The sequence below is a fragment of the Cladophialophora carrionii genome, assembly GCF_000365165.1.
Source record: "Cladophialophora carrionii CBS 160.54 unplaced genomic scaffold supercont1.1, whole genome shotgun sequence".
In the NCBI taxonomy this organism is placed as follows: Eukaryota; Fungi; Ascomycota; class Eurotiomycetes; order Chaetothyriales; family Herpotrichiellaceae; genus Cladophialophora; species Cladophialophora carrionii.
The window spans coordinates 356,007-381,096 of NW_008481816.1; the positions used below are offsets into that span (position 1 = coordinate 356,007).

The 25,090-nt window shown below is 56.2% G+C and overlaps 9 protein-coding genes across 9 annotated transcripts; 5 read left to right on the forward strand and 4 right to left on the reverse strand.

Annotated features, from left to right (window-relative positions):
- Positions 1-638: 638 nt before the first annotated feature.
- Positions 639-1,973, reverse strand: G647_00128 (uncharacterized protein; the record flags this gene model as incomplete). Its single annotated transcript, XM_008723531.1, has 1 exon — positions 639-1,973. One exon carries the CDS (start codon positions 1,971-1,973, stop codon positions 639-641), a length of 1,335 nt encoding a protein of 444 aa, XP_008721753.1.
- Positions 1,974-4,360: 2,387 nt separating this feature from the next.
- G647_00129 (uncharacterized protein) lies at positions 4,361-6,217 on the forward strand (the record flags this gene model as incomplete). Its single annotated transcript, XM_008723532.1, has 1 exon — positions 4,361-6,217. One exon carries the CDS (start codon positions 4,361-4,363, stop codon positions 6,215-6,217), a length of 1,857 nt encoding a protein of 618 aa, XP_008721754.1.
- Positions 6,218-7,413: 1,196 nt separating this feature from the next.
- On the forward strand, positions 7,414-9,839 carry G647_00130 (uncharacterized protein; the record flags this gene model as incomplete). The annotated part of the gene is made up of 6 exons (XM_008723533.1): positions 7,414-7,735; positions 7,970-8,673; positions 8,747-8,912; positions 8,968-9,091; positions 9,142-9,457; positions 9,522-9,839. 6 exons carry the CDS (start codon positions 7,414-7,416, stop codon positions 9,837-9,839), a joined length of 1,950 nt encoding a protein of 649 aa, XP_008721755.1.
- A 54-nt stretch (positions 9,840-9,893) lies between these two features.
- G647_00131 (uncharacterized protein) lies at positions 9,894-13,420 on the reverse strand (the record flags this gene model as incomplete). Its single annotated transcript, XM_008723534.1, has 4 exons — positions 9,894-11,460; positions 11,538-11,687; positions 12,680-12,937; positions 13,020-13,420. 4 exons carry the CDS (start codon positions 13,418-13,420, stop codon positions 9,894-9,896), a joined length of 2,376 nt encoding a protein of 791 aa, XP_008721756.1.
- Positions 13,421-14,191: 771 nt separating this feature from the next.
- Positions 14,192-15,253, forward strand: G647_00132 (uncharacterized protein; the record flags this gene model as incomplete). The annotated part of the gene is made up of 1 exon (XM_008723535.1): positions 14,192-15,253. One exon carries the CDS (start codon positions 14,192-14,194, stop codon positions 15,251-15,253), a length of 1,062 nt encoding a protein of 353 aa, XP_008721757.1.
- Positions 15,254-15,547: 294 nt separating this feature from the next.
- G647_00133 (uncharacterized protein) lies at positions 15,548-16,166 on the reverse strand (the record flags this gene model as incomplete). The annotated part of the gene is made up of 2 exons (XM_008723536.1): positions 15,548-15,627; positions 15,695-16,166. The coding sequence occupies 2 exons, from the start codon at positions 16,164-16,166 to the stop codon at positions 15,548-15,550; spliced, it is 552 nt and encodes a 183-aa protein (XP_008721758.1).
- Positions 16,167-17,875: 1,709 nt separating this feature from the next.
- On the forward strand, positions 17,876-19,093 carry G647_00134 (uncharacterized protein; the record flags this gene model as incomplete). The annotated part of the gene is made up of 2 exons (XM_008723537.1): positions 17,876-18,606; positions 18,763-19,093. The coding sequence occupies 2 exons, from the start codon at positions 17,876-17,878 to the stop codon at positions 19,091-19,093; spliced, it is 1,062 nt and encodes a 353-aa protein (XP_008721759.1).
- A 564-nt stretch (positions 19,094-19,657) lies between these two features.
- Positions 19,658-21,328, reverse strand: G647_00135 (uncharacterized protein; the record flags this gene model as incomplete). Its single annotated transcript, XM_008723538.1, has 1 exon — positions 19,658-21,328. The coding sequence occupies one exon, from the start codon at positions 21,326-21,328 to the stop codon at positions 19,658-19,660; it is 1,671 nt and encodes a 556-aa protein (XP_008721760.1).
- A 2,227-nt stretch (positions 21,329-23,555) lies between these two features.
- On the forward strand, positions 23,556-24,894 carry G647_00136 (uncharacterized protein; the record flags this gene model as incomplete). The annotated part of the gene is made up of 2 exons (XM_008723539.1): positions 23,556-23,997; positions 24,056-24,894. 2 exons carry the CDS (start codon positions 23,556-23,558, stop codon positions 24,892-24,894), a joined length of 1,281 nt encoding a protein of 426 aa, XP_008721761.1.
- Between the last annotated feature and the right edge of the window lie 196 nt (positions 24,895-25,090).

The following is a 25,090-nucleotide window of genomic DNA, read 5'->3' on the forward strand; positions in this document are numbered from 1 at the left end:
CACTACAGTATAGTACGGTACACAAAATACGTATCGATCGTACAGCATATTTATTCATATACATGCTTGCTTGTCCTGGCCATTGCAGGTTATTGATGGTTCGTTGGGAATTGCGAGCCGTCATGCTGGGGAGCACGTATGCACGGCACATGCGCATTGGAGATGCAGAGAGCGACGGAATCGGGTTCCAGATGTCACGAGTCAGGCGGCAGAGTCCACGACGCTGTTGGCGTGAGGCGAAGGAAGTACGATATCCGTAGCTCAGTGTAGTATGTAAGGATGGAAGGTATGGGTGATATGGAGGGATGGCCAGGACCTGCCGTCGCTGTTGCAATTCGTCGCACGGGGACTCCTACATGAGCATGGTGGACGTCCACCTAGTCCCTTCATCTAGGGGCTGTACGCAACAATCAGTATGGCCCGGGCATGCGTGTTCGTGTGTCGGTATGTACGGAGTATACATGTCTGTAATACAGTGCATATGTCGTCAGACTCGACGCGGATCCAGTCACCCCGCTCGCTATATGCGTCTCCACTATTCATGGTTCAGACATCAACATCAAAGCCTCAAGCTACAAGTTTCGATCGGCTGAGGTCGGCGATCCGCGCGGTCGGCGAAGGCCAAGGCTAGTGTCTAGCTAGCCTCGACTCCTCTCCGCAATGTACTCCAGCGCTCTCTTGAAGTATGGCAGAAACCGCACCGGGTCCTCGCTGAACGGGAAATGGCCCAACCCGTCCATGGCCTCGAAGACCACCTGGCTGCCTTTCTCGCCACCGTGGATCTTCTCCGCCGTGGCCCGAGACATCTCCACGCTGCAGCTGTAATCGTACTCTCCCGTGAGCATGTAAATGGGACACTCGATCGTGTCGATCAGGTGCATCCTCCCCCTGCCATCCCACCCGTCAAAGTAGAATTTGAGATCGCCGGGGAAGATGCGCGACGCCTGGGCCGAGTAGAGCCACCAGTTCAGTCGCTTGTAGATGGCCGGCGAGGTCGGGCTGATCATGCCGCATACCCTCTCGGCGTTGAGGACGGCCTCGTCGCCTTCGAGCTTGTAGATGGTCGATCCGGCCGCCGAGGGGATGAAGTCGCACGCCTCACATGGGATCACGCCGCGGACGTCGAGTTCCTTCGCGCGGAGCGCGACGGCCAGGCAGACCTCGCCGCCCATGGACGCGCCAGTGACGATGGAGCGGCGGATGTCGAGTTTGCCCAGGAAGGACCGGATGCAGGAGATGTAGAAGTCTTCAGAATTGGCATACGACAGCGGATATTGCTTCTGTCCGGGGAAGGAGCGGCCATGGCCCGGGAGGTCGAAGGCGTACATTCTGTACCGGGACTGCAGGTCCTTGTTGAGCATCATGGAGTGGTACTGGCGCGAGTCGGCCCCGGCCGTGTGCAGGAAGAGGATCGGTTGATGGCCCTGGCCGGAGACTTCGTAGAAGATCTTGCATTTCCCCAGCGGTGGGAGCGTAAGCCAGGTGTAATGGCCTATGATGGAGTCGTCGTCGGTCTCGTCTTCCGGAGTGTAATCTTCTTGTTGGGCCGAGCTCGAATTGGCTTGTCCGCCGTTCGCGGCCTCTCGTACGCGGTCCAGGACGATCCTCCACGTCCGAGCGTGCCTGGTGAATGCCTCTTCGTCACCTAGAACTTCTACGCCGGCCGTGTTTCCCAGGACGCGGATCATGCCCCAGAACGTTTGAAAAGGGCGCTTTGGCACGGCCGCAAAGAATTGCTGCCAATGCTCCGGACGTGCCTTGAGGGTGAATTGGGGTTTGACTCCCGGTTCCGCAAGGCATATGCTTCTTGCGGTGACTTTGAAGCATATTGCCGGCTCGAGGCCGGATGCCTGGATTGCGAAGATCACGTCGTGGCCAATGCTAGCCTTGAATTCCACGTCTTCATTGAGGTTCGCTATGGAGGAGCGAATAGATTCCTCGGAAAGATGGAAGTCATTGGACTCACTTCCCATCGTTGCCCAGATCTGTATTTGCCACTGTTTCAAATATCGCGCTCCTTCTCACCTATTGCTTTGAGCTAGAATATATGTGGCGCCAGCAGGCTTCACGCCATAAAGCCGGCTCAACTAAATATCCTCTCGCATCGAGGACTCGAGGGATTATCTCCGCATCAAATCCCGATGCCGAAAATGGGGGAAAAGTCTGACGGAAATCAGAGGTGGTCATGACTGGACGAGGCAAGGCAGGGACCGGTCAGTCAGACGACATATAGAGGCTGGGCTTCCCCGCTCTGCTTTATACGTGACTCCTCACCAAGGAAGCATTCCTCCTCATCCACTATGGCAACTCTGACACCTTTTGCAGGATTGGATCTCTGTGATAAGGTACTGAGAGACCGAGCTCGCAGCCTCGCCTCGAAAATCTTCACTCAAGCTGGATGCTCGCTTCTATCCCTGCGGCCGCATGGACCTGCACGTCTGCAGGGCTTGCCGGACTGCCCAAAGCAGAATGCTTGATATCGGATGACTGGTCGTCGTCATATACCAGGCGAGCGATAGGAGCTATGCTGGGGACGAGAACAATGCGAGATTGACCGAACCAGGGCCAGCATCGCGTCGAGGCGTTAGGGAGCACTTACAAGAAAGGCGACAAGGCTTAGAACCTCCACCAGCGTGGACACTTCCTAGGACTACCATCCGGGATATTTGATGAAGAACGCGTGGACGTTGCGCGGCTCAATTCGGAGCACTCCAGAGATTGCCTTCTCGTTCGACCTGTGACACGACAGGGGAGTCTCCGGTCAGCCTCGTAATTATGGCAATTAGACATGGCGCGTGGCAGGTCTCCGGGGTTGTGCAACGTCATGGATCGTATTTCACTCGGCGGCTCAACCCTATGAGGCTACCGAGCAGCCCTGTCGAGAGTGCATCATATGCGGTCTCAGGCGCACACCTTGTCCATGCTCGACGATAAAGGCTCGCTGGCAATAACATGTGGCATTCGCACCTTCCATTCCGTAGCGGAACTCGAGGCCCGTCCAACGCGTACACGCGACGGGTTGGTCCTGGGTCCCTGGCATTCAGTCGGACACCGCAAGCAAATCAAACCAAACCTCGAATCCGCAGGTGAGGTTCGGAGAAGCTCCAGCTGTGGGTAAGACGATGCGTCTCCACCAATGTCCAGTAAATGCTCCTGGGCACACAGGGTTGCACCTGTTCAGTTTTCTCCAGCTCGGAAAATCGCGATCGTGATCCTGGCGAGCTGTCCAACGGCGAGGAGCCAGAGTAGACGTTGGAAATCGGATGTCGTGTGGACTAAGTAGATTGCTCTGGAGGAGAAGACGGTGGTCAAAATGAACGAATTTGAAGAGTGGAGAGAAAGTGGCAGGTTGATCTCTGCTGCTCCCGCTGATTCGGTGCGCGTCGGACGCATTCATCTCCCGGGCGGACTCAGACGCAGCAGAGTTGACGCCAGCGCAGGAACAGATGCGCCCAGCTCGCGCTATAATCCAGCCAGACGCTCTAGTGGCTACAGGCGGCCTGGATATCAATTCCAGCGCCAATGGGCGTGTCCACTACGGACTTCTGTGGAGCTCAGACGCACGGGGGCACTTGTCTGCAACTGCGCTCTCACTCTCGCAAGTGACGGGCTCTCCCCTGCTGTCTCTTTCTCCCTTGCTTCACCACCACCTCACCATACACTCACCCTCACCCTCACCCTCACCCTCACACTCACTTCCTCCACACTGTCGGTCGCTTTTTCCTGTGGTCTTTCTACATAATAATATCGTGCCGTACATTGTCCATCATTACTGTTGCCTCTACCAACGATCGCTTTCGACTCAACCACAATCGCTCATCTAATAACACTCGGTGACTGCTGTTTTGAGGCTGGGAGAAGAGAAGCTCTCCTCGCTTGTACTGATTCGCAACACAACCAGCAACAATTAATTCAATCTCAATCTCAACCACGATACGGCGGCTCCTGGTCCGTTCCTCCGTCTCTTGGTGTAGCCACGAGGAGCACATTGTGAGGTCGGTTTGCCATATACCGTCTTGAAGATGAGTTGAGTTTTATGAGGTGCATAACCTTCCGCCCCTTCATGTCCATGTCTCACATCCTCTGACACCACCCACTTTTGACAGATCCCTGATCCTGCCCGAACTTCGCTCCTGCTGAGCTTTTCGCCAGCTGCCATTCGTTTTGTTCATTCCTTCGAAATACTCAGACGACTCACTCGCTCGAAGACCCACCACAATTGCCAGTCATCACCTCCACCGACGCAGGGCTGGGGTTGTATGCGAGTCTCTCACCTATCGAATCCCACCGTCATCCTCCTGCGCCGACGTCGGCTGCCTCATCCTGCATCTCATGCATTCGTTATAGACCGTCTTGACAAATGGAGAGACCGGCCAAGCGGATGAAGATCACAAACCCTGATGTACGAAATCCTCGAGACTCGGGTTCGAGAAGGACCGAAGGACTATTCACCTCGGAGTTGGGCATGCGAAGTGACGAGACAGATAGAGAGATCCTTCCAACCCGCACCATCAGTCTGTTAGACTTGCAGAGACAAAAAGTATTTGGGAACTACCAACAATCCCCACGACCTGTTTTGCCGCGGAGGAATGCTGGAATCTACCTGTTACCCCGGGCTCCCGATGCTACCGTCACAGCCAGTGTTGTCCAGGTCAACGTCAATGACGGCACAACAACCTCGAAAGTCACCGAAGTGCCTGTGGCCACCACTGGTGCCGTCGTATCCTTGACAGACGTTGGTTCCTTGACGACTGCCCTCTCTCTCACGATTCCTGGTCTCTCCAACAGTACCACCCCCACTGGATCCGGTACCGATTCGGCTCAGGAGACCATCACGTCTTCAACGACTCCATTGCCGCCTGATACATCGACAATTACCTCTGTTACGACGAGTTCAAGTCCACTTCCACCAGTCAATGGAACTGTACCAATCCCTACCACCAGTACCGAGCAGCGGACTGTCACCGTCACTGCAACGTCAACATTCGAAATCTCCTTGATCAACGGCACGATTCTCGCCACGGAGCCGTACTTTGGAGTAACCTCTACCAGGACTAAAAGTACTGGCACCGGCAGTAGCAGTGCTTCTCGAACTTATACTTTTGGTGAACTTCCCTCCACTCCGCCGGGCTCCTCTCACGGGTCCCCTACGTCTACTGGGTCCGACTCGTCTGCAACTTCGACTGATTACTTCGCGGGCGCTGCAGGAGCGAGTGGCGCCGGCACGACTACACCCACATCGGACCCAGCGTCCACCTCCAGCTCAAGCTCAGATGGAGGCGGAGGTGGGGGAAGCAGCACAGGTCTTACGCCGACTCAGCAACAAGTAGTAGGAGGCGTCGTTGGGGGCGTGGCTGGGGTTGCACTGACGCTGGTCATAATTCTCTTTCTCCTTCGCTGGTATCGACGTCGGCTGAAAGCACGCGGTCAACTTCCCGAGCAGATTGCAGCCCGGGAGCTTTCAGGCGGCGGAACTGGTGAGGCGTACCCCATGTCGCAGCGGTCGTCCACCACTCCTCTGGCAGCTGTCGTGGCTCATGGATTCAAGCGCCTCCGACCTCACAGCAATCAAACCCTTGGTACGACCGTCACTGCTGACACAACAAGTAGCGTGCCAGAGTCTGAACGTGGCTTCCAGCGAATTGCAGGACGGAAGATAGCCCCCGTCATAGGCAGTGGCGGTGATCCATATGGTGGGAACTACGGCGCCTTTGAGAAAGATGTCGATGCAGGTCCATCGAACATACCTGAGATTGGCCTGTCAGGTGCTTCATTCTACCAAGATAACCGCGGGTTCTACGGGGGCCAGGGAGTTCAAACACCAACAATACCCTCGTCGCCAATCACCGCTACCTCGGCTGCAAAGACTGGAGAGATGTCAGCCGCTACTGGGGCCGCTTCTAGCACAAGAGATTTCGCCGACCCTCGCGTTCCATCAGCGCTCAACAGCAGTCAAGCTTCTTTGACGACGCCCACCCGGCCCGAAGGATATGCTGTTATGCGGCCGAGTCCCGCCCGGACTCCCGTAACGCTTAGTCCCGCTGCGAGCTCTATTCGACTACCCATTCAACAGCCTCCGAGCATGGATGAGCACGCGCCGCCGATGCCAGTGTCTGCACTGCGCGATGGTGTAGGCCGAAGTCTTGCCAGTCAAGATGGTAGTCGAGTGAGTAAGAGCAGTGGTCGAAGCGCAGGAAGATTTACGGAAAACATGTGACATCCACAATCTTGTGGGGATTATGTGAAGGACCATCATTCCTTGCATCGATTTTCTAATTTTTGCTTGTCAGCGAGGAGCCTGGCGTTATTGTGGGATATGCCGGCCATCATGTCGAGGCTGTCTTGAGAGTCTCTGTTCTCAGACTAATGTGTCTAGAGTTGTCTTGCTTGATGATACCCATTATGTGTGTCTATGACATACAAACTATGTCTGTATACGCGCAGGTCGTGAGACCGTACGCTACTAAAAGTCAATATGGCAATCAAATTTCATATGGGCGATTCCGCGTTCTTCCTGCTTAATGATCGTCTACTGTGCGGCCACTGTTCCGAAGTGAACCGCTCTAGATATGTGGCCAGCTGATATTAGAACCGAAGCTATAACTCGGCGGCGGTGCACCAAGGTGGAAGAGACAGTGGACAGTGACTCCAGCCACTTGATAGGGTACTGTTGTATGCACTGTAGTGAGAGCCCAAGCACAGAGTACCCGTCTACTCGTACAAGTATGCCGCAGTTCCACTAACTCCGTATTTGTGCCCCAATACGATGTATCCCCAGTGAGTCTCCCTGACGTGCAGGATGCAGGCACCTATACGTACAGAATATACTGTAGAAGAGAGTCGTGACAGGACATGGAGTGTGCTAGAGAGATGTCAGTCACTCAGTCACTCAGTCAGTCACTCAGTCAGTCAGCGAACGTCGTCCTGCCTCGGCTCTGCTGCACCTTCTTTCTTTCCGCTTCGGCGATTTCGGCAGCGGCGGAGGCGTCCGCTGTGCCGACGGCGATTATTTGCGGGTTTCCGATCCTTCATTGATGCGTCGTCTGGGACTCCTGCGCTTGGGAGGATATCAGGTGAGTATACTCGTACAGCACGTACATTGACATCGACGTGTACGTTGGTCTATAACATAACTAACCTTGAGCTTCCATGGACGGGTACTCACGAGCATAGGACAGTCACTACGTATTGGAATGGCTTGGGATTGAGCAGACAGACTCGGGTAGACTTGTGACTTGGCTCTGGACTTTGTCCTGACCTGGCTTGAGCTGACCTGGCTTGAGCTGACCTGGCTTGAGCTGACCTGACTTGACCAGCCGACGCCAATCCACGGTGTGCCTGCGAAAATTATTTACAGTCACTTACATAAGTTGCACGAGTTTGTTGCTGGAAAGAGACACGACACAGGACAGCATGACTACGCCCACGCCCACGCCCACTCTCCCACCCTTACCAACTTCACCAACCACGACACCCCTGGCGAAACTCCTCTGGGGCGAGGAACGGCTCCAACGACGATGTGAGATTCTGGCAGCCATCTCGACGAACCCGGTATTCGCGACGGACGGGCGATGTAATCCGCACGCCCTGGCGCGGAAGGAATTATGGACGCTGCGCCTGAAGCAGGGCGTCGAGTTGCTGGCGTTGAAGTTCAAGTTGGGATGGTCGAACCAGCAGTTCGTCGATGCGACCAAGATTGCTGGCGATATTTTGTCGTTGGGGGTGAATTATCGGAGTGAGTTTGTTGATGGCACCACCCAGTCAATGTTTGGCTCTATTTGCCCTGCAATCCCCTGTTCCCTTCCCAGTTCCCTCAAGGTCTCTACCAGTGTCTTCCTGATTCCTTCTTGATACCGTCCCTGTTCCCTCCCATCGCCGGCAGTCCTCTCCTAGTCGACACGAGACGTCCAACTACACTCATCTAGTGGAGTGTATCAAAGCCTTGCTGATCGACTGATTTATTTTACAGTCTTCATCAGAAACCTCGAGGCCCAGATGAGCGCAGCCCAGAAAGCATACTGGATCCCTCGGGCTGAGAGGTTCGAGATCGCAGGATGTTACGCCCAGACGGAGCTCGGCCACGGGAGTAACGTCCGGGGCATCGAGACGACGGCCACATTCGACCCGAGCGCCGAGGCCGACGAGATCGTCATCAACTCGCCCACTGTGTCGAGCCACAAGTACTGGATCGGTTCGCTCGGCGTGGTCGCGACGCATGCCCTCGTCATTGCGCGGCTCGTCGTCAAGGGCCAAGATCTGGGAAACCACGTCTTCTTGGTCCAGGTCCGCGATCTCGACACCCACGACCTCATGCCCGGCGTGCAGATTTACGAACAGGGCGAGAAAGGCATGGGGACGTTTGCGTCCATGGACAATGGCGTCATGGCCTTCACGAACTGTCGGATTCCGAGGGCGAATATGTTGGCGGGCATGGTCTCCTTGGAGCGAGATGGAACGTACCGTGCCGCCAGAAATACAAAGCACGCGTATACTTCGATGGTCATCATCCGCGGGCTGATGTCCGAGGAGATCGGGACCGAAGTGGCAAAGGCGGTGGTCATTGCCTTGAAGTATACGGGCTTCAGACGACAGTTCAACACCCGGGATGGACAAGAGAAGAGAGTGATTGAGTATGCGAGCGTGCAGCACCGGCTGTTTCCTGCATTAGCCCGGGTGAGTCGAGTCGTGAAGATCAAATCTTCTCTTGGTTTGTTTTCCCGGTCGCGACGCTGATACGTCTGTTCAGGCTGTTGCGATGATGCTTCTCGGTCGCGAGATGAGAGCCCGCATCGACAACATCGTCAACGAGAGTCTCGAAGATCTGCATCTGCAAACAGTCGGAGCGAAGATCTGGGTGAGCGAACATGGCGTGCGTGACATAGAAGTCGCTCGTTTGAGCTGCGGTGGCCACGGTAGGTTGGCTGCCACTTGCGAAATATTCAGGACCAGACGCTCATCTGTGGCCAGGCAACATGGCAGCAACGGGACTGGGGGCGCTGTATGCGCAACTCTCTCCGTCACGGACATATGAGGGAGAGACATACGTCCTTTCCCAGCAGATTGGAAATGCTGTCGTGAAGCACTGGAAGAAGTATGCCATGCCTATCTGCTTGGAGCTGTGCAGGTTCTGACGTGACGCAGTAAATCCGAGAGCTCCATCAGCGCCTTGTCGTATCTGGGACGATTGAGAGACCACAAGAAGATGTCTCAGAGGTTTCAAGTCGCCAGCGTGGATGCGTGGTCCAGCCCTCGCGTCCAAGAAGAGTTCCTGGAGCTCAGAGCAGCTCTTCTTGCGAAAAGGCACCTAGACGACGTGGCTGGCGGAAGGGATACCAGCTACGATGTCTTCGAGCTCACCATGGCTCATGCGGACCTCACGTATTGCCGCGCGTTGCAAGCCCAGGTGAAGCAGAGTCCGGCCGAGGACAGACCGACGTTGGAGGCCTTGGCGAATGTGGTAAGTACTGCCTACCGTGGGCGTCTCTCCGTTACCCGTCAGCCCAACGCTGACAATACCACAGTTTGCCCTCACCGCCATCGTCGAGAACTTGGCCGCCTTCGCTGGTACAGAACTTCTTTCAGCCGAGGATCTCGCCAATCTACGCCTGGCTCACAAGGCCGCCATCTCGGTTTTTGCGAGAGAGGTAGACCGGGTGGTTGAGGCGTTTGGCTTCACCGAGTACGAGCTCAACAGCGTGTTTGCTCGGTCCAGTCAGACACCCTACGAAGGACTGCTGGAAGTGGCGAAGCAGAGCGAGTTGACCGACAACCGCTTCATCCGGCCGACGCTGCTCGAGGCAAGAGGTTTGTGGAAGAAGTACGGCCGTGCAAAGATATAGAAATACGGGGCGTTGCAGTCACATCAGTGCGCCTATGCATTCTCTAGGTTTGCATCAGCATATATTCACAAGCCGACTTCTCGTCTCCTTTGCCATCCAACGTCCGCTCGCCATGACAGGATCGACGTATGCATGGCCTACCAGCTTGTAAATACTCTCGCCGTGTTTTTCGGATAGCTCCTCCGACCTGCGGAGGATGGCTTGTAATGTACAGCCTTCAAGATGCCAGACGATGTCATCGGGTTTTGCATCCCGGTGTGCCCAACCCAGAAGAACTTGGTCGTGGATGTACATCAACCGCATGCGTTCTTCCAGGATGGAGGAAATCGACACCAGCATAGGATAGAGAGGGTGTTCCCCCCGGCGGCTGACGGAGTTGTCTTCGTTCAAGCTGAAGAACTCTCTCCACTCGGGCAAAACTCTCGACGAGGGGCTTAATCTACCCCCTCGACGTGCGATGAAGGAGAAGTCGTCGGAATCTGGTGACAGTTTCACGCCAAATGCCTCGAAGAACGCCCTGTGAGAGTCGAGCCAATGCTTAACCCTCATGTGACCCCTGTCTTGGAAGACGTGGTCGGGAAGAGCGTACAGAAGCGAGAAGAACGCCGCAGACGGCTGGATGCCAAATGTCTGGTTGTGGCAGATGAGCAGCAGTCTGCGAAAGGCCTTTCCAATGTCTCGATCTGTGATGTCGTCGGCGGAAAACTGCTCGTTGGGGCTGCTCGGAGCAGACCGTTCGTCCAACAGAGCGCCAAGAGCTGTAATCCTCCCAATTTGTCGGCCTTTTAAAATCAGTCTGTCGCCGCTGGTGATGAACGTGTCGGGGACCACTTCGTTCATAGTCGGAGATCCTTGACCAAAGGCCCGTCTCCTCTCCCAGCCCAGGTTGACATTTTTGCCGCCCACGTATGGGATCAGGTTTTTGTCAAATTCGTGCGGCTGAAAGTGGAAATAGTCAGGGCACCAGGATGGCAGCTCGGCCTGGTGAGGATTGGTACTTCGGAGAAAGATGATATCTGCGGAGCTGTACCAGGCGATGTGATTGGAGGTCATTTCGCGGCAAAGGGTCTTCTCGGACACGGTCGTCGAGTAGTTTGGTTCTTGCACAAAGTCGGTCCAGTCCGAAGCCAGACCGAGAAGGCCATATACCTTATCCCTCAGGACGCTGGTATTAGAGGAAGTGGTCATCGCCAGTATGTCCATGAGTCGAGGCTTCTGCTGTGCTCGACAAGCAGCACGGACCGATAGAACTCTCTGGGCGAGGTCGTGTGAGTTGCCGTCGTTGCCCGGTGGAGCGAGTCTGTCGCGCAGCAGCGTCTCCAAAGACCGCAGGTCGAAGATATAGGAACCCCAAAATATCCGTGCTTGTTTGGCCGCTGCGACCTCTTGGATAATCCAGACTCGGGCCCAGTAAGGTTGGGACAAGAGTTGTTCAAGAGCAGACAGCTTGAAATCAGGAGCATTGCTGTGACTGAGTCTGCTTGCCGGTCTTTCGATATCCTCGGCGGCCGCCACAAGCTCATGCATATCGTCCTCTGCACTAGTTTGCAAGCCGAGCCATATGATGACCATCTGTGCCGTACGGTATATCGCAAACATCCGTGTAACTTCCCTGCTTTTCCTTTACACCTCGTCAGCATAATCGGATCCACTGTGAGCATTGTGAGCATGACGCATTGGGCTGACCAGGCGACTCACTCGATGTTGTCTTTCTGATTGATGCAGATCGCATCAACCCAGACCGTAGAGATATTGTTCTGACGTAGCTTGTGGAGGGCATCTGCAAGGGTGCGGGACACCTCAAATGTCCGACCGTCTACCACGATGTTCACGTTGCTGTGCCTGTCACTGCTTCCCCAAGAATAAGACAAGGCCACGTATTCAGGCCTCCAGCTCAGCTTGGAGTGATAAAGCTCGAATCGTAGAACGTGGTCGTGGGAATCATGTCGGTCAAGAAATCTGAGCAGCCTGATCGAGCCCTCCGCTAGGGGGCTATAAGGGAAGGCTGTGTACGGCAGGTCAGACGTGGCAGCCGCCGCATCTCGCCCGAACAGCTTGATCCATTGTCGTGGGTAAGGCACTGTGGGTTCTGTGGGTGGAGACGAGTCAGAGACCTCGAGGGGATACCAGGCAACGCAACGTTGGAGACATAGTAGAAGAGTGCCGGCGACACAAGCCACGGCGCATAAGATCTGTACATTACTGACTTCAAAAGTCGAGAACAAGATGCAACCCAACGGCAGGATCGTGAGATACAAAGCGACCCTTTCAGCACTGCTCGTGGAAGGCCGGTTGGTGAGCTTCACTAACAAGAAGCATTGTAAGACGGCTAATGTTGCTGCGCTACCAGTGACGAGGACTGGAGGCATCATCCCATGAGCATCGATTTGACGACAGCGTCAGATAGCCAGAAAGGGACTCGACTTCCCCTGAACAGAATTGGCGGACGTAGTAGGCCATTGAGCAGGTTCGAGGGGTCGATAACATACAAGACTGATGGCGCGAACGTTGCTTGACTAGGACGATGAGCCGTCAGTGTGTACTGCCAGTTCGTAATCTCAAGCCTGTCGAGTAATTGAATCACAAGTCGAAAATGTGAGGTGGAACTTTGTGTCTCAGCGTCGAAAAATATATGCCGGGCCGTACTATACGGTGGAGCATATTTCTCCAAACGCAGTGTCCTAAGCCATCCTTCGTTGCCATCGCCACGCCTGGCTCAGTACTCGATCATACAAGCTACCACGAAGACACGTCGACGCGCGTTCATCGTCCAGCATGAGTTCTTAACGAGTTGGTCGACAGCTGTCAAAGCAGGACGCGCGAGCCCCTAGACGTCGCACTTCTGCAGGGCCTCATGTTTCTCCACCACGCCCGTCAGGCTCGACTGTCGCTCTGCCTCTGCATCGTCGTTGACAAGCTCCGCGTCTGTACTCTTCTCGGCAAGCGGCGGCGTACGTATCAGTGCCGCCACAGGCGCTCCCTCGGGAGCTTCGTCGACAAGTCGCCTCACACCCGCAGTGGCTTCGTCCGTCACGCCGACCCGCCGCGCGACCTGCTGCAGAAGTGCGTGCTGGAGTTTCAATTCGCGATGCATCTGCCTGTCAGCGAAAAAACACTCAGAGGTGAGCAAGATGCTGCGTTGCGGCGCGCCAAGGGACGAAACACGACGGATCGACCTACTCCTGGGTAATGCCGTCCAACAACACACTGACATCGTCGGTGGCATGGCTGGCGGCCACGAGCAACTCGTGCAATTCCCGCTGGGCCAGCACGAACTTGCCTTTCTGCCTCGTGCGCGTGGCGACGCCGCTGGTGGGATCGTAGTCGAGGGCCAGATCGAGGCGCTTCATCGCCTCGCCGCCCGTTTCGAAGCGGTGCTGGAGAAGGATCTTGAAGTCTCCGCCGATGTCGCCGCCGGCCTTGAGCACGTCCTCGTACTCGTTGATCATCAGCTTCCAGCGCACGTAGTTGGCGTAGGCCGTGTCCATGAGCTTGCGCTGCTCGGCGTCTGCTGAGCGGATGCGCGAGATGTAGATCCACGCCGTGGCCAGCACGGCATACACGAACGTCAGGATCCCCATGGTGTTGCCGGCGGTGGAGTAGGCCGAGTCACTGCAGTCGAGCTGCGGGTGGCAGTTGCAGTTGCACGGCGGACATTGGGACATGGTGGTTGCTGCATGGTAGTGGAGTTGTGAACGAGGTTGTGAGGTCGAAGTGGACGACGAGAAGAGATACGAGATATTAATCAGCGTTGATGGAACTAATTTTTATTTCTGTACTGTGCGTAGGGATCCTGGTGTAGAACAACACTTCACCCACCAAGCATGCTGTACCGCTGCTTCAACGCCACCGTTTCCTGCCACGCGCGTAATGCTCCTGTCCACATGAAGAAAGCAGTTCCCGCGTTACCTCGCTACCTACACAATACTGCGTCCATATCGCATCCACCTCGACGGTACGGAAATCAGCGACTTACATAACCGGGCCCTGACAGCTCCCACGGCCTGCGCTGATCGTCCGCAACCAATCTGAAGTCTGCGGCCTCACACGTGATGGGCACGAATCCTGCTTCCCTTCTCGAACCACATAAAAACTCTGCAGACTTCCCCGTCCAATGCGGCTCGATGAAGCGGGCATGCACAGAGTGCAACGTGTGTCCTGCTCGATCGTGAACACGAGCAGCGGAGCTATAAAACCTCCAGTGGTCGCTCCCAAGATCAGCATCACACACAGACGGTAGGAAATTTTCGCGCGGCGTAGAACATCCCAGTAGGTAAGCGCAAAGAGAGAGATTGTGTGTGTGTCGAGATAACACACAACCCAGCCACCGCACCAACGCAAGGAAGGAAATGATGAAAGCGTCTCTCCGGTCCCTGGCCGCGACGGCGGCGGCGGGCTGCCTCTTGCTTGCAGCAACAACCCAGGCCGCGAATCTGACGGTGTTCCAAACCGACGTGTCCTTCGTGCCGACACCGCTCCCGCCGCCCGGCCCGGCGACCAACTTTGAACGGATCATCGAGCAGTTCACGACGCTGGGCCGCACGACGGTGTGGCGGTCGGTCAAGAACATCACGCTCGACGGCGACACGGGCGAGCCCGAGGGCATGGTGGTGCTGGACGAGGAGCGCTACATCACGGCGCGCGGCGACTGGACCGCGCCCACGGTGTCGTACAACGGGAGCATCATCAACGGCACCGACCGCACGCCCGGCGCGGGCTACGCGCACCTGGAGATCTACGACGCAGAGGGCCGCCGCGTCGTCGACGCCACGCTCACCGCGCCCGGCGACATCGAGTACCACATCGGCGGCATCGACTACGACGGCCGCCACATCTGGGCCACCCTCGCCCAGTACCGGCCCAACACCACGGCGACCGTCGTCCGCGTCGACCCCACCACGCTGGAGTACACGCCGCTCATCCACTACGCCGACCATCTGGGCGGGATTGTGCACGACATCCAGGGCAACCGGCTGGCGACCCTGAACTGGGGCGCGCGGAACGCGTCCATCTGGAATCTGGGAGCCGTCAATAACAGTCCTTATCCGACCTTTTCGACACCGCGGTCCGTGGTCCCGAACCCGACCTTCTTCGTCGACTACCAGGACTGCAAGTTCCTGGGCCACTCGAAACACTACCACTACCGCGCGGTCATGGTGTGCTCCGGCGTGGCGACGCTCGCCGTCAACGTCACCGTCGGGGGCCTCGCACTCGTGGACGTGGAAACCATGGTCCCGCTGTATGAGGTGCCGGTGATGATGAAGAGCGCGCTCGGAACGGTCATGACGCAGAACCCGTTCGATATCAGGTGGAACAGCGCCGACGAGACGATGCGCGTGTATTTCTTGCCGGATCAGCATAACTCCACCGTCTATATCTATGAGCCGGTGCGCGAGAGTCCGTACCAGTATTGAAGGGAGGAGTGGGCAGCGTCGGCAGTAGAGCCCCGTCTGGACGTGTACATAATGCATTCCAAGTACATACTTAACTGGCTACATGCTCAGTACATCATATATATGGTCTTTACCTCCGTACAACGAGCTTGTGCGGAGTTTGATGGATTGAAACCGGCCAGCCGAACAACCTGACAGCTCAGCCGCAGCACCCTGTGATGTCGGAGGCGTCTTGTTTGCCATTGCTTCTGAATGCCTGTTAGTGCCCAAAAAGTAACACTGGACCAGAATATCGGGAGATTGACTAGTAAGTGCTTACTCTGTGGCAACTTGGTCCCAATTGAAGACGAGGGCTCCGAGGAACGCCCCAATGAGGATACTTATGATGATATAGCCTAAGACCGTCCTGTCAGCGTCGTGTCCAGCACATGTCGCCATATGACATGTCCCGATATGACATACCATTGTAGTACATGGCCAGAAGCATGATAAAATATGCCAACCCGAACTGGATCATATGGCCGAGCGAGCGTATGACATGTCGCTGGATCAGGATCCACCGGGCGATGCGTCGGCGCGGGAGAGGCGCGCGTGCGGACATGAGTGTGCTGATAACAGCGACGGCGACACTGTGTGCCTTGCCGGCAGGGCCTGTCCCCAGCTCTGATGAACTCGAGTATGGGTCTTCGGATCCTGCCGAAATGGCAACAAAGGCTTTGCGATCCATACGGCGGCACCAACCGTCGTATTCTCGCTGGAGCCGGCGCAGGAGGTCGAGTGACATGACGAGGAGGATCACCCCGATGCAGCAGCACACGAACATGCCCCTTGAGGTGACCTGCCAGGATTGGGAAATGAAGCAGGCTCCCACGGTGTACCAGTTCCAGGTCATGGAGATCTTGCAGGTGGTGTCTTCCATGCCGGCCATACTCATGTTGTCTGAGGCAGAGACGGAAGAGGAGACCGAGGTCATCATGGACGTTTGAGACGTTGGTGTGGCTGTCGACATCATCATCGAGGACATGGCCATGTCGATGACACTGTAGTGGTGCTTTTCTCAGCCACGGGAGGCAGTGTTGCGCAACTGTTGTTGTTGGGACAGAGGATTTCTCGAGGCAGGCGAGAGGATGCTGCAGCCGTGGCGGACAGTTCATGTCGAGCCATCCGCCGCTTGTTATAGGATGCTGCTCTGATCTCTCAATCTGTGCTGCGTCAGTATGTTCTGCGAACCGTACGCCGAATCACCGAAGGAGCACATTTCCTTTGACCGGCGTGATTGGTTCACCGCCCTGGATGAGCACGTTTGCCTACCTCTCGACTAAACTTGCTCATGAGCGTGCAAGCCGTGCCCGGGCTAGGTGAAACATTGCAAGCAGGTGAAGGGCCAAGGCCATCCTCGTCGCCTCGGCCAGCAGCAAGCTTTGTATGCCCGCCCTCGTTCTTGTCAATGCCTGCGCAGGATCGGGGAATTTGCTCTCTTCCAACTATGGTCATGGCTCGGTGTGTTCCTCCTGGGATGAGCCGTGAGACTTCTCGTGGTTTTGGACGTGATGGACTTTGCCATACCCCATCAGCATTAGGGCAAACAGGATGAGAGCGGGTTTGGCAACCAGCAGCACGCCACCTACGAGGGCAACGGCTAGGTAGACGACATTCTGCCGCGCATCCTGCTTCTTCCTCGGAGCGTCGTTCTTGGAAAAAGGAGGATGGAGCAGGTGACGGTTGTGTCTCTCGTGGGACGGCATCTTGGTGGGATCGATTGAGCGTCCAGCTGTTGAAGACAGTGGCGTTGGTCGATCACTGTTGCTTGCTTCGGTGCGATTGAAGATGCTCAACTCAAGAATGTTTCCAAGGTTGTGCATTCGACTTTTGTGCCATGTCGCAACGTTCGGCAGTGCTGAACACGGACGCTCTTGGTTTGTACCGTGCTGTTCCGGTGAACTTGTGTGGCCTCCAGCACAGAACTCGCGCAGGTCACAGGTCACTGTTCCGGATGACTGTACGAGCTCAGCTTCTCTATTCCTCCTCCTCGTATCGATGCCGCCACGAGCCCCAACTCCTACCTCCTACCTCCTACCAGTCCCTCAACTACGGGTTGGTGGGGCTCTGCCATGCCGGAACACTCCGGCATGCTGCGTCTCTTGAAGTGCCAGCGATCAGTAACTAATGTACATAGTAATCAATCCTAGCTTACGGCATATCATGCAACGGAAGACATCTCAACGATGTTCTAGAGCTTCCGTTCCTCCTTCTGGCCTTCGTCCATCTTTACGTCAAGCACGTCACTATGTGTTATGACTCGAGTTCGTGGCAGGTGTACAGCTGCTCTTCGCTCGAAGATAGGCTCGAGTCGATACACAGCGCCTACTACACGGTAACCGGGGAACAATAAGCTCGCCCAGAATCCCCCATTGCACCCAGTCCGACCACCACAGATCCCCGGGGAGGTAAGCAAGGATTGGAGTAATGAGCAGGAGGGAAGGTGGGGCTGTCCCCCGTGCATAGAGAGGAGGATACATATACGCAGGGCTCAGCATTCAGTACAAGAAGAGAGCAGGTCTCGTAGAAAAGTAATTGCTTCAAGATCCCACCTACAATTAAGCAGTAGGTAGATACACACAGACGCCACAGCCACCAGCAGTCATGTCGCCGCCGACGATCCTCCTCACCGGCGCAACAGGCTCGCTCGGCGCGTCGACTCTGGCTCACCTCCTATCCGACACCGACTTCGCCGTGGTCGCCGCGTTGAGGTCGTCCGCAAAGTCAGAGCCCTTCCTTCGCTCCAAGTACGCGGCGCACGTCTCCTCGGGCCGCCTCTCGTTCGTCGAAATCCCCGTCATGACGGCGCCGCACGCATTCGACGGACCAGCCAGCAATGGCGGCGGCGGCGGCGGCGTCGACGCCATCATCCACATCGCCACGCCGCTAGCGTACGACGACGTGGTCGACAAGGTGATCAAACCCAGCTGGACGATCGTGCACAACGTCCTGACCGCAGCGGAGAAGTCGCGCCGGGTCAAGAGGGTCGTCGTGACGGGGAGCCTCGTCGCCACGATGCGCATCCCTGAGGGCTTGTTCGCGAGCGGCAGCACCATCTCCGAGGCCGACTGGAACCCCATCACGCGGGACGAGGCCGGCGCAAACCCCTCGACAGCGTACCAGTACTCAAAGGTGCACGCGGAGAAGGAGGCGTGGAAATTCATGAACGAGCAACCCCGGGCGTTTGACCTGATTTTCCTGCTCGCGCCCTCGATCACGGGGAGGAGTCGGCAGGGAGGGTTCAAGCCGGAGAAAGGCCACCTGGGCGGCCAGCCGGGCCTATATACAGGACTATTCGACGTCGAGAGGCCAGGCTTCCTGTTTCCCATGTTTGCGTAAGTGTGTGGTCTTTTCTACTTGTCGTGCGTGTGCGGTCTTTTCTACTTGTCGTGCGTGTCTATTGGTGATTGTGGTTCGCTATACTGTGCTGCGCTCTGTCGTGCTACGTCGATGCTGACGCTGACGCTGACCCTGCTCTTTTATATGTCCAGGGATGTCGAGGACGTGGCTCGCGTTCACGTCGAGGCTCTGTCGCCCCGTATCCCCGGTAATCAGAGGTATCTGTTCCATTCGCCGGAGCTGATGGCGCCTAATGCCATTGCGGCGGCAATTCGAGAGGAATTCCCTCAGCTGCGGGACCGTGTTCCTGCCCCCGAAGAGGGGAGTGGTGGCGGGGAGCCGGCGAACTTGGTCAAGACGGACCAATCGAGGTTTGAGAGTGCGTTTGGGAAACGGACCTGGAAGTCTGCGAGGCTGTCGGCCTTGGAAACGGTGCAGGATATTGTGGATTACGAGCTGAGGAGTGAGAAACAGGCGGCATAAGGCGCGGCAGCAAATGATATGGAAGATGGAAGCACTGGACGCGACTGACTCAGACAGTATCAAAGCATCTTGACGATCCCAGCGAACTGTGCTACGCATGTGGTAAACCGGACGAGGAAGCTTGAGGTGTTTACAAATTTGGGATGAATCTCGTCACTTGACACCTTACTTAGTACATCTCACTTACATCCCAAGGGATGACATTCTGTGATGACATCTCGTGCATTTCGAACAGACCTGTGATTATGGGTATCTGATGCGTATCTGCCCTTCATTCCCTCTCCCACTGCCTCACTGCCCACTCGGCCAGTGCGCGCAAGTACCATCTTTGTCCACCCAGCACAATAAGACGATAAGACAAAGACGGAACCAGGACGCTGAAGATGAATTCCTCCGCGCAAGAATGATTGATTGATTGATTGATTGACCGATCGACTGTGCAACGCCCGCTGACCCTCGCATTGTCCAACGCCTGTTCCCAATGCACAGTATGCGCAAACCGGCAGGCCAAATGAAGTGTGTTCCAACTCTCTCGTATCTACAGTCCTGTGTGCCGTCATCCCATCACGCCTTGGCAAAGCAAAGGTCCTCCAATTTCTTGACAAACTTGACGCATCGGCTCTCCACCTCCCGAGTCCACACGTCGGCCGCCCACAGGGACAAGGTCACGCTGATGGACCAGCCGACCAAGATCGTGGCCGCCCAGGTGTAGTCGCCGGTGTCGGCCATCTGGGTGCCCATGAACCACCATATCCGATGCGGGATCATGTAACCAATCGCGTGCAAAATGGGCCCATGAACCAAGTACAGTGCGAAGCTGATTTTGCCCAAATATTGAGCCATGTCCGTGTTGAGGAGTCGGCGCCATTTCGACGTCACCGGGTCGGACCGGGCGAGCAGAAGGACGAGGATCGCGGTGCCGATGTTGGGAAAGAACTTGTCCTTGCGGTCCATCCAGTGCGGGATGAGCTTGTTCAGCGTCATGTACCCGGGCGCGTAGTCTTTCCAGCCATCGATCGGGTAGGAGAGCAGGTAGAAAGCCACGAGGAATCCCAAGACGCGGCTGATGCGGTAGAGCCATGCGCTTGCCGGGGTGGGGAGTTGATGAGTCGCGAAGTAATCTGTCCACGTGGCTGGAGGCGGTTTGTGGTCGGGTTTCGGCGAATGCGGTGGTGAAGGCGGCAGGTGGCGGTCGGGCGCCAACGTGAGCTTCTTTTCCTGCTCCCTTTCCGTGAGGAGCAGGTCGATCTGTGCCACGACGGCGCCGAGAATGTAGACCCAGACTTCCCAATGATTCCAGAGGAAGAACATGTAGGTCATGATGAGCAGCGCGGCAAGTCGCACGTATTTCTGGCACTGTGCCGTACCCATCAAGACCATGTATGTGCAAAGAGAACCCTTGAGCTCGGCCAGGATCGACCACAGATGCTGGTCATGGTAAGGATACACGGCGCCAGGTTCGAAGATGTTTGTCAAGTCGAACATTTCGCGCATCCAATATCTGATTTGGACGTAGTAGCTGGCAAACATCTCCGGCTTCGGCTCGTTCCACTCTCCAGGGAAGAGCTTTTCGTGATCCGCAATGAATGGTCGATTGGTCTCGTAGAACCCGAAGTGGATGTAATGAGCAGTGATGAGCGTGACAACAAGAACCGGCAAGTAGAGTCGGAGCGCTCGGCGAAACAGGGCGCCCGAGACTGTCTTCAGAACTTTCGATTGGGAGGTCTGATCGTTCTGGTCGAGCAGTTGAAATAGGCGGAAGGAGGTCAGGTAACCGGCGATGCCGAAGAAGAGGTGAGCAGTGAAGCCTGCATAGAAGTAGCGGATGATGGGTAGTTCGAGGAGGTAATGATGGCGGTCATCAGTTCCCCACGGTTGAAAGCAGATATCCGTGTATGCGAACACATAGTGGAAGGTGAACACTTTGATCGATGTGATACCTCGGAGGCCGTTCAGGTAGCTGGTAGAGAACTGTTTTGGCTTGGAAGCATGGTCATTAAAGTAGCGAGAGCGCACAAATTGGGGAGCGAAGCAGTAGGCGAATCGTTTACCGGCCTTGAAGGCGTTCGCTGGCGTGGCCTTGGAGGCGGCTTTGGCAAGCAGCCGTCGAGGCAGTTGCCGAAGGGACTGTCTTGCGAGACTGAGAGAGTCATCGTTTGAGTCCGAATCCAGGAAGACATCCCTCTCATCCTTAATGAGAGGTTCTCGCAGGGTCGGGAGCTCGTGAAGACTCATGGTGATCGCATGACACAGGAACGAGTTGAAGATGGTCGAGGGAGCACGGTGGATTGAGTCCCTAGAGTCGACAGTGTTTAGAACAGTGGGATGAAGTGAACTGGAGAGACAGGGCGCGCCCGCGCCCCTGAATCCTCCGCCTTGCAAATTACCCCGGGTCGGGGGGGTGAATGAATGAGGTTCGGTCAAAAGAGTGTCCTGCAAGACCAAGAGTCACAAAGGAATGAACGCAGCGGGCCTCTACAGTAAATGAGCGTCCACGAGCCCAACAAGCAGAGAGACCGACTTAAGCAAGAGAACGCGATCTTGATCAAAATCACGACATGTCTTTGACTGGCGTCGCCGAGACGCCAGAAGTTTGATGAAGCCCCCCTGCCAGCCCCTTCATCCCCTTGCTATTTGCTCGCATGCGGAGCGGCGCCTTCCACCAGCCTGATGAGGCTGAGGGCCGCCCGCCCAGATCCACTTCTACAGCCTTCTTATGGCAAGCGCGCCTTCCGGCTGGGCGCCTCCCTGCATTAGGCACGAACCCCCGGCCGAGCCGCTCTGCTTGGCGACGCTGCTTCCACCAGTAACCGAAACATGCCGGGAGAAGCGCAGCGTGCCACGGCGACATGACTCCGAGGGAGTGGGTACTGGGACACAAGTACGAGCTACACCTCTGTGTCGCTTTGCCATGCCGAGATCCCTTGGGTTGAACCAGTACTGGCTACGCTATACTGTCCGAAGAGCGACTTCTGTTCTCGCCCTGAGTCAAACCACGGAGTTCGTCCTCGTACTGGCTCGATCACCACGCGGCTCCATCCCCCTCCAGGCCGAAATTGAAAAGAGGAGCCCCAGACCCGCCACGGCTTTACGCGAACCCCTGAAATCATCGTCGTCTGGATTCTTAAGGATTGCTCTCTCGCTCAACAACAGTGCATCATGGGACTCCGCGCACACACGATCCGAAGCCACACGAGTTTGGCCATTTGCGCGCCGCACTGATATTGCGCCGTCAAGTATGAGCTCGTCTCGTCAGCGAGCGCAAGCACACAACGCGAAGGGGCGAAATCGTTGTTGAAGTTTGATCTCCACGAACCCTTTTCCCTGCGTGTGTCACTGGTACGAGTACTGTGAGTGTCTCAATGCAACCGATTCTGCCCGTCAAAAGTCAGTTGGGCGGCGTCCGATCTGCGCTTCTCTCCCCCGGAATAGTCTCACGACAGAAGACCATCACCCGCTAAATGCCGTACCCGAGGCAACCTGCTCATGCCGCCAACTTCCATGCCTTAATCAGTGTAGCGCCCAGGAAAGAAGGTCGCCGGCCAAGATCTGTTGCGTGAAGATTGACGGCAAAATCTTGAAGCGCGGGTTCAAGTGCGCTACGATTCAATCGCTCGATGCTCGAGGGCGCAGCCAAGAACCGATTCTACGTGGACACAGTGGGGCGGATGGAAGACATACACAATATATCGCGAGAACTTGCAGAACGATATTCGTCTCTTGGGCGCCTACGCTCTCGGGCCCTTCGATGTCTGGCTTGTACTCTGCTTGCCGGGCTCTCAATAGTCCTCTGTGTCTTCGGTAGTGGTTGGCAAACAGAATCTGCAAAGAGGTGCCACACCGAAAAGATGCACGGATACCCCTGCGTATACTGTCACCTCCGCCGTCGTCGCCATCAAAATGGCCTCACAGCTGGCCCGTATTAGCTGGTAAGTGGTTGATGCTCCTGCTCTTCTCATCCACGTGACACTACCGGTAGGGTTCGGCTGTCACTCCGGCGCAGGTGCCATCACGTGGCTTCTTCTATCGATAAGCGGGCTTGAGCTTTTAACTGCAGAAAAATTCTAGGCACCCCCACTGTGCCCGTTCAACCCAGTCCTGGCGCTTCTGTCGCCTCCAGCACCCCAAAAACTATCCAGTACGCATCAAGCGCACATCATTCGGGCTTCACCGATCGTCGAAATGCAACATCATAGGGTCTAGCCAGTTCGACTCAAGCTACAAAATGCTGTCCCTGCGAAGGGCTTTTCACGTCTTTCTTTTCCTCTCGTTCCGCATCTCATTCCCAGGCCTTGCCCTCACCCCTTCCACAGTGAGCGACTTCTGGAGTTTTGCGCTCACTTCTCGTCATAAAGCTCCAATCCAGCCCTATCCTGCGAATAGTAGTCGTTCGTGTAGCATCGACCGGCAGCTATCTTGAGATTTTCTCTTTTCCCGTGGAAAAGCGACCCCGTTCTTCACCATGAGCGACTCCAAGGCCATTGACGTCGTGCGCGCCACCAGCGTCGACCTCGGCCGCGACTACGGCACCGGCAGCGGCTCGTCGTCGCGCTCCCCAGTCATCGCACACGGCCATCCTGAGATTGTCGATTCGAGCCCCGACCGTGGAGGACAGATCGCGCTCGCCGCGGACGATTCCAAGCCGCAGGAAGGATGGCGCGCGAAACTCGCATTCTTCAGGACCCGAGATTTCTGGTTCATTCTGGCGCTGGGACAGGTCCTGGCGATCTGTATCACCGGCACGAACACGCTGACCACGTTGCTTGCCATGGAAGGAACCAGCCTGCCCGCGTTCCAGACGCTGTTTAATTACGTGTTGCTTAATATTGTGTATACGGGGTACACGCTCTACAAGTATGGGTTCAAGAAGTGGGGACGCATGGTATTGAAGGACGGGTGGAAGTGTACGTTTTTCTCTCTGTTTTCATCAGCGACAGGCCCGCAACTGACGCTGCGATGCAGACATCATCCTCGCCTTTTTCGACGTCGAGGGCAATTACTTCACCGTGCTGGCCTACCGGTACACCACGATCCTGTCCGCACAGCTGATCAACTTCTGGGCCATCGTCATCGTCGTCATCATCTCCTTCACCTTCCTCAAGGTGCGCTACCACTGGGCGCAAGTGCTCGGCATCTTCGTCTGCATCGGCGGCATGGGCCTGCTGCTGGCGTCCGACCACATCACGGGCTCCAACGGCGGGGACGTCTCCTCGGGCAACCAGCTCAAGGGCGATCTGTTCGCGCTGCTGGGCGCCACCTTCTACGGCCTGTGCAACGTCTACGAGGAGTGGTTCGTCTCCGGCCGCCCGCTGTACGAGGTCATCGGCCAGCTTGGCTTCTGGGCGACCATCATCAACGGCACCCAGGCCGGCATCTTCGACCGCCACAGTTTCCGCCACGCCACCTGGAACGCCAAGGTCGGCGGCTACCTCACCGGCTACACCCTCATCCTGTTCCTCTTCTACACTCTGGTCCCCGTGCTGTACCGCTTCGCGTCGGCCGCTTTCCAGAACATCTCCCTGTTGACCGGCAATTTCTGGGGCGTCATCATCGGCTTGCGCGTCTTTCACCTGCACGTCCATTGGATGTACCCCATTGCCTTTACGCTCATCATGATAGGCCACTTTGTGTATTACTTTGGCAAGGGCGTGCTCGGCGAAGCCGCCAAGGCGTGGTTGGGCGAGAACCAAGAGAAGGGGATCGATGGGTTCGGCAGCGCGAAGAGACGGTTGAGGCTGATGCAGGAGACCGGAAATGGGACGAGGGGCCAGGAAGGTACCGAGAGCATGGGCGTTGTCTGAGTTTCTCGAGGGTGAATGAAGCTTGGTCGGTTGGTCAGTCGGTGGTGTGGCGAGCAGCAGTGATTTGAGATGCTTGGGAGCTAGTCTCAGGCCATCCATCATCAACGATACTTTCCTGCATTTGGTTGGATAATGAGACGGTGGCTAATGTGAGAGAGACAGCTGTGTAACCGTTCGCTGAATCTTACAAGACCTC